The sequence below is a fragment of the Chrysochloris asiatica genome, unplaced genomic scaffold (genome assembly GCF_000296735.1).
Source record: "Chrysochloris asiatica unplaced genomic scaffold, ChrAsi1.0 scaffold00111, whole genome shotgun sequence".
NCBI classification, from domain to species: Eukaryota; Metazoa; Chordata; class Mammalia; order Afrosoricida; family Chrysochloridae; genus Chrysochloris; species Chrysochloris asiatica.
Genome location: NW_006408629.1, coordinates 6,990,753 through 6,998,892, shown reverse-complemented (window position 1 = coordinate 6,998,892; position 8,140 = coordinate 6,990,753). Strand labels below are relative to the sequence as shown.

At 36.1% G+C, this 8,140-nt stretch overlaps 1 protein-coding gene across 1 annotated transcript in view; it reads left to right on the top strand.

Annotated features, from left to right (window-relative positions):
* TTC37 (tetratricopeptide repeat domain 37) overlaps nucleotides 1-3,228 on the top strand; it is a 126,174-nt gene extending 122,946 nt beyond the window's left edge. Inside the window, exons 39-40 of the mRNA XM_006867880.1 lie at nucleotides 1,142-1,265; nucleotides 3,154-3,228. Coding sequence (XP_006867942.1) covers nucleotides 1,142-1,265; nucleotides 3,154-3,228 — 199 coding nt within the window. The remainder of the gene's footprint in view (nucleotides 1-1,141; nucleotides 1,266-3,153) is intronic.
* Nucleotides 3,229-8,140: the final 4,912 nt, after the last annotated feature.

Here is an 8,140-nt window from a genome sequence, read left to right as displayed (position 1 = left end):
AGAATCTTTCAATAACAAAAGTCGAGGCTTGAGTTTTTTCAATTCCCCCAGATTAAGTAATGCTGAGTGTGTTCTTCATTTTTGGTTTTCTAACTACAGATCTTTGCACAATTTTATTGTAATATTTGACTTTGTCTTCTCGAGCTGACCTTTGAAATTTTCTGTTCAGCTCTTGTACCTCATTTCTTCCATTTGCTTTAGCGTCTGCAAAACTTGGAGAGCAAGTTTCAGTGTCTCTTCTGACATTCATTTGGACCTCTTCCTTCTTTCTTGTCTTCTTAGTGACTTTTGGCTTTCTTCATGTATGCTGTTCTTGATGTCATCCCACAACTCATCTGGTCTTCAGTCTTTAGTGTTTAATGTACCAAATCTGTTCTTCAGATGATCTCTAAATTCAGGTGGGAAGTATTCAAGGTCATAGTTTGGTTTTTGTGGACTTGTTTTCATTTTCTTCAGCTTCAGTCTGAATTTGCATAGGAGCAATTGATGGTCTGTTCCACAGTCTACCCCTGGCCTTATTTACACTGATGACATGGAGCTTTTCCATCATCTCTTTCCGCAGATATAGTCAATTTGATTTCTGTATATTTCATCTGTTGAGGTCCATGTGTATAATCGTCTCTTTTGCTATCTAAAGAAGGTACTTGAAATGAACAAATCATTGATTTTGCAGAATTCTGTCATGCGTTCTTCAGCATCTTTTCTATCACCAAGGCCATATTTTTCATTTACTGATCTTTCCTCTTTGTTTCCAACCTTTGCATTCCAATTATAGATATTAAATATTCCATGTTAGCATATAATAAGCATAGCTCTGTAGGATATGGACTGTTTACCACAAAAGGTCAGCTATTCGAGACCCACTACCTGCTCCCTGGGAGAACGATGAAGCGTCTGCTCCCAGAAAGCATTTACGTCCTCAGAAACCCTATACAGGGACGCAGTGAGTCAGAAGTGACTCAGTAGCACTAACAGCAACAATAATTACTAGTTCCTTTATTGTTATATGACTAGATTCATCAAGTAATCAGATTCCATATTTCTAAAAAATAAGACTTATGGAATGGGTGTTTTACTAGTATATAAAATATGTTATATTAACTTTTATGTTTTGGACTGAATACAATTATCTTTTCCACAGAGAGACACGGCGACTTTTGGAGAGAGTGGTGTATCAGCCTGGGTACCCCAGATCTATTGTATCAACTGCTCGTTGGTACCTACTGAGACACCTATATGCCAAAAATGACTACGAGCTAATTGATGTAAGACATTAATTTTATTTAAAGTATCTCATTCAGACCTAAAGATTTTAGAGATATTTTGAAAAATTAGCCCACTGTTTAATTGAATTTTAAGAAAATGAGCATGTATCTTTCGGCCAACAAAAGACTAACCCATGTCTACTGTTGAAGTTAGTAGAGAAATTCTTATGCACATGGCTTGTATATGGTTAAATATATATGGTCTGCATTTTACCCAGAGTTAATCATGAAGTTCCCCTTGGACTGAGAATAGCACCTAAGCTGGGGCTCCGTGGCATAGATAAGCAACTATTAAGGCTATGCTTTGAATTAATTTTAAGTAGATTCTTCCTCTACATGCAAGATGCCTTTTTTGGAGGAAGCGACACTAATTTTTTAATGTATAACCATTTCAAAGCTAGAAGCTAATAACAAGTACGTAGGGTCAAAGCTAATGGTTTAGAACTGTGGTCAAGGTTCATAATCAGTTGTGAAGTATATTGTAAGTATCCGATACTCATCGTAGGTGGTAAGTGGTTGTGTGTATATTTTCCAGTTGTAAAATAGAGCAGATTCATGAATAGCCTATATATCTCTCTATCGGTGAACTTTATAAGCTTTCTTAAGTGATAGAGAAGGGTAGAATTAGAAGGGGTTTGCCTGATTGATTGGTGATATCATATTTGTAACACAGTGTGAACGTGGCAAATTTAGAAGTCAGCATAAGGTATAGTAAGGTTTATAAAGAGATGAGAACTGCTGACCTAAAGTTCTTATCTATTAGAATTCATAGAAAAGTACAGCCCTGTGACCATGTAAACCTAACCTGAGGCAGTAACAAGAACCAACTTTTTCTTCCTTATTTACCACAAAGGAAGTTTCTCTGTCCTTCTCTTCTCTAATTATTATTTACATTAGAAATGGGAAGAGTTAAAATTGTTTACAAAAGGCAAGTCAAGTCTAAATATAGAAATAGCCAAACAGTAAACCCACAGAAAGAAAATGCAATAGTTGATACTAGTCTTGTTTTAACATCACAATAATGACACTGTTTTTGCCTGCTCACATTCCTCCTATCCAGAGCTAGGAATTTAATAGACTAGCTACCATCTGTTTAACCCAGAGTTTCTCAATCTTGGCACTTCTAAAACCATGACAGACAAGCTGTCTTCTTAGCTTGCAAGTGGAGTAAAATCTCAGACAATTCAGTTTTCCCAATAAACAACTGAAAAACATTTTAGTAATTGAATAATCACCTGGAATTGAATCTTTTAATTTGTAGAATTGGTGGACATAATAGAAAGACTTTTGATAGAACCTAGAAATTAGAGCCTAGATCCTAAACTGGGGTTTTAAAGGAGAATGAAGTCATTTGGACAGTTCTATGTGTAAAACGGCCATTTTGAGTAAGAGTTTTTATGGTGGTGGTGGATGGTTATGTGCCGTGGAGTCGGCTCTGATTCATAGCGTCCCTGTATGGGGTTTCTGAGTCTATAAATCTTTACAGGAGCCGAAAGCCTCATCTTTCTCCCGCAGAACCGCTAGTAGTTTCAAACTGCTGACCTTGAGATTAGCAGCCTGACTCAACCACCACGCTACCAGAGCTCATAGAATATTGTAAATAAAGCCACCAAATAAAACCTTTAAGTTCATACATTAGGACAGTGGTAACAACCAAAATGTTGGCATCTGTACTAATTGAATATTTTATTAAATTGTGCTTCTTTATGGCACTAGCTTTGGTTGAACAATTTATTTCAGCCAAAGTGACTGAAAGATTGTCACTTTTTTATGTGTAGTTTGAAATGCCTTTTCAAGACTGCCAAGCTAGGAGTGCCTTCTATGAAAGTAAATAGAGATGTTGTTAAATAAACAACATAATGATATTTCTGTATGTGATTTTCTACAGGTTCTAGTAAATAATGCCAAAACCCATGGAGATACACGAGCATTGGAACTGAATCAAAAATTGTCCTCACAGTAACGATGGATTCTTTTAGAATAAGGATCAAAGACAAGCAGTGTCAGAGAGGATGGAGCAATGACTCAAGACTTTTCCCCCAAAGCAACGTTTTCTTTAGATTATAGTTATAATCATCTACTTCTTTCTCTTTTAAATCTGAAGAAGCTGAAATTCTTAAACTAGGAATGTGATTTGCATTAACTTTTTGTTTAATATTAATCTGTAAACCATCTTTGACTTTGGAAAATTCATAATGAAAGGAAAACCATGATTCCCTTAGTTCCTCAACAGTTACTTGCAAACCATTATTTTCTCCATCATTCATGGGCTACCTTAGGATATCTTTTTGTGTGATCCCTTAAAATAAAGCTTAGTAGCATTTTCTAAATAATATGCAAAAGCAGATTGGCACAATGTAGACTTTTCATTTGTTAAAAAGTAAGCTTCTATGAATCCTACATCAGCAGACCAATTCATCATCAAATCCAAATCCCGTAACCTACTAGTGATTCATCTTGGATTCTGTTGAAGACGCCTAATATGCTGATGAGACCTAGGCTGCTAATGGACTTGTATAAATCATCCAGGATACTCAGATGTGTGGATGCAGTTAAAAACATTAAATGGAATGGTTTAAACAATAATGCTGACAATATTTAATCAATCATGCAATTCTTTCAATTATGAAAGGACTGAACTTTCTTGAATTAAAAAAAAAATAGTATCTTTCTTTATAGTAATAATATCATATGTAATCTCTAAATTTCAAATTTTTAAACCTGAGAGCACAGGTTATCTATTTTACTATTATTTTTTAAAAGCTCTTTCCTTTTTATATCTGGAGAAACTGTCATTTACTTTGGATTTACTATGACTTTTAGAAATGTTTTCAGATGTTACATATATTATTTATTGTATGAAAATGGATGTGGTTGTATATTTTATGTATTTTTTTTCTAAACCAGCACTTTCACAATGTTAATTATTTGGTGAGAAAATATAAATGGGAAATACTGTGTACCATATTTTTACACAAGTAAGGCGTGCATGATATGATTTTCAGCAAACTACCCAGACCCCTCATGTGTGCTGTGCGTATTACATGCATGGATGCATTATGTGTGGAAATACAGTGATTAAAATATACTTCAAAGGTTAATCTATTAAACTGAACTCTGAAATGGTTAAGTCCCACATTTGGCTGAACATTGTAATCATCTGAGATGACTTAAAAATTCATACTTATGCAATCAGAATCTTGACGAATGGGGGCCTAGGGCTCTGCATTTTAAAGCAGTTCTTAGGGGATTCTGCTGTCCATCCAGGTTTGTGAACCATTGGATTAATCCAATGAATGATGTATGTTCCCTTTCCTTCTTGTAATAACAAGATAAATAAGTGCCATTCTTTGAAGTCTGAAGTTTATGCTCATACTAATTTGTTGTTTTTAACAGCCTTGACCACAGACTTAGCCAGAGATGCATAGCAAAAGGCTGCCCATGCAGCCATGTTGCCTGTTCTGCTTTTGTTTCCTTAGGAGAATGCTTCAGCCTTTGCTTTCAGAATATGCTGGCTCTATCTGTCGAAACATTTAGGACTCAACTCTTGTCCCCATCTACTTTCTGATGTGCCCTTTGCTTCTCAAGGTTACTTCTACCTAGATTGTAGACTTAGTTAGGAGCAGGGCGGCAAACCAGTTCATTCCAGTTCAACCCCTGGTTGAGAATGTGCATTCCCATCCCAGATACATTGAATCAGAATCTATATTTTAGCAAGATCCCCAGATGATTCTTATGTACCTTGGGATCGGATTCAGTATATATATGGCATGGAAATGGACCTGCTCAACAGGGGGTCAAACTGAAATGAACTGGTTCAAAGCCTCGGTTAGTTAGCCTTTGCTCCTGGCCAGGCTAACCAAATCAAGGAATGATCTTTTAACTCCCTTGCCCAATTTTGGTTTCCAGGAACCTCAGATCCAGGTGTTTAGAAAGGAAAATTGGAAAATACTTTAGTTGATACAATCTCAAGTAATTCTTTGTACAGGAATGTATCCAAATCCTCTCTTTACTTTTACTTGCTGCCTTTTCTTCAGATTGAGTTACTAATAGTTTTTATGTAGCTTACTTTGTGCTAGACCTGGGCTAATAAGTGTTTTAGACATTGTCATTTAATCCTAGTTAATACAGGATAAAGGAATCTTGGTGTGGCGTTGTGGGTTAATGTGTTGGACTGCAAGGTCGGTTTGAACCACAAGGACGGTGGTTGAAGCTCACCAGCCGCTCCTCAGAAACCCTATGCAGGATTACTAGGGATTGGAACCGACTCAATAGCACTAAACAACAGTAACAACAAATATGGAGAGTGGTGTTAAATAGCCTGCTTAAAGCAAAGAATTTGAAGTGATGAGTCAGTATTGTCAGATTCTAGAAACTTTAAAAGAACCCAGAATTTTCCTTCAGATTTATACATCATTAGATCATAATTTACTTACTGAGGTAATTCATATTAGAGCAATTCACTTGCTATTAAATTTTGTTGGATAATCATGGTATTTTTCTAATTTTATCTGCCTTGTAGCTATTATTAATTTGATTTTTATAGACTAAAATGGCATTAGATAAGAATTTTCTCTTTTTTTTAAATAGACTTTTTTTATGATCTACAAAGTCCATTTTAGCTTATAAATGAACTGTAGGGACACAATCTTACTTGAGAACCATTTGTCTCTTGAAGTGGCCCTCACATTCATTTGTGGTCAGGAGAAAACAAAAACTTCAGTTTAAAATGCTATACTCATTGTTTCACCTTATAAAATATTAGCAAAGTTCTTTTAATTGAGGACTCTGTACCCAATAGGATTGGACAGAAATGCTCTGCTTATATTTAAAGGGAATTAAATTATATTGTTATTTTTAAAGTATAGAATATTAGTGGTGGTGGCTGTGTCCTGTGGAGTCAGTTCTGACTCACAGTGACCCTGCACAGGATTTCTGAGGCTGTAAATTTTTATGGGAGCAGACAGCCTCATTTTTCTCCTGTGTAACAGCTGGTAGTTTTGAACTGCTGACTTTGAGGTTCACAGCCCAATTCGTAACCACTACGCTACCGGAGCTCCTTATAGAGCCGACCTAATAGAATATTAGGTAAATATTTATAGGCATGGAAGCCCTGGTGTGACCCAGCAGGACAGTTCACTGAACTACAAGATCGGTTTGTACCCCTACACAGGATCACTATAATTCAGAACAGACTCAATGGCACTTACCAACAGCAATAACAATATATGCATATACGAAGATACATACTTGGTTGTTCCATAGTTACACTCTCCTTTGAGGAGATTATATATAGGAATACAAAAATGAAGTATATCTTGATACATAAGTTTATGTGATTTACAGATCCATTTCAGTGATTTGCACATTAAAAAAATATGGAAACTTTGTTAAAGTTGATGCTTGTCTTCTTCAAGTCTTCCTTCCTCCCACATTGGGAAATGTCTCAGGTGTCTATCCTGTTTATTATAAAGTATAGCACTCAACTGATGGTGTAAAACTGACCCCCAATTTTCAGAAAAGGTTCTGTGATTTACTTTTTATTTTACCCTAAAAAGATGCAGTTTTGTATCATACAGCAGTATAATTATTGTGGGTCCATATTTCCCACAAGGTTTCTCTTTAGATTAAGTAAAAAATTGGAAAATACTGTTATTTAGAGGATGTGCCCTATTGTAATTAGGGAGTCTAGCTGTCCCTGTGCTATATAATGTTGCTCCCCTCCCCCCCAACTTTCTGTGATTGAATAGGAACTAAGAGTACCTATTGTAAATTCTAAAGTACCTAAATAAATAAATGTTGTTGGGTACCCTTGAGTCAGTTCCAATTTACAGCGACCTTATGCACAACAGAATGACACTGCCTGATCCTGTGCCAACCTCACAGTTGTTACGCTTGAGCCCATTGCTGCTGCCACTGTGCCAATCCACCTCGAGGGTCTTCTTTTTTGTTGACCCTCCACTTTGCCAAGCTTGATATATCCTTCCCCAGGAACTGGTTCCTCCTGATGATATATCTGAAGTATGAGAGACAAAGTGTCACCATCTGGGCTTCTAAGGAGCATTCTGGCTGTACTTCTTCCAACAAAGATTGGTTTGTTCTGCAAGTCTATGGTACTTTTCATACACTCCAACCATAATTGAAATGCATCAATTCTTCTGTGGTCTTCCTTATTCATTAGTCAGTTTTCACATGCTTATGAAGCTATGGAAAATACAATGGCTTAGATCAGGCACACACTTTCATCATCAAACTGACATCTTTCTTGAATACTTTAAAGAGGTCTTGTACAGCAGGTCTGCCTAGTGCAATATGTTGTTTGATTTCTTGACTGCTGCTTACATAAATGTTGACAGTATATCCAAACAAAATGAAATCTTTGGTAACTTCAATCTTTTGTCCATTTATCATGATGTTATTTATTGGCCCAATGGTAAGGATTTTTTTTTTCTCCTTTACATTAAGTTGCAACCCATAATGAAGACTGTGATCTTTGTCAGTATTTTAAATCCTTTTCCCTTCTGACAAGCAAGATTATAACATTTGCATATCGCAGGTTGTTAGTCTTCCTCCAATTTTATTTCTATGTTCTTCATATAATCAATCCATCTTCTCAGATTATTTGCTCAGCATACGGATTAAATAAGGATGGTGAAAGAATACAACCTTGGTGTACACCTTTCCTTTCCTAAATTTAAACCATTCAGTGTTCTGTTTGAACAACTATCTCATGAGCACAGTTAAGTATTCCAAAGTACTCATTCTCCTCAATGTTGTCCATAGCTTGTCATAAGCCACACACTCAAAAGCTTTTGCACAGTTAGTAAAGCACAGGTAAACATCTTTCTGGTATTCTCTGCCTTCAGCCGAGATCC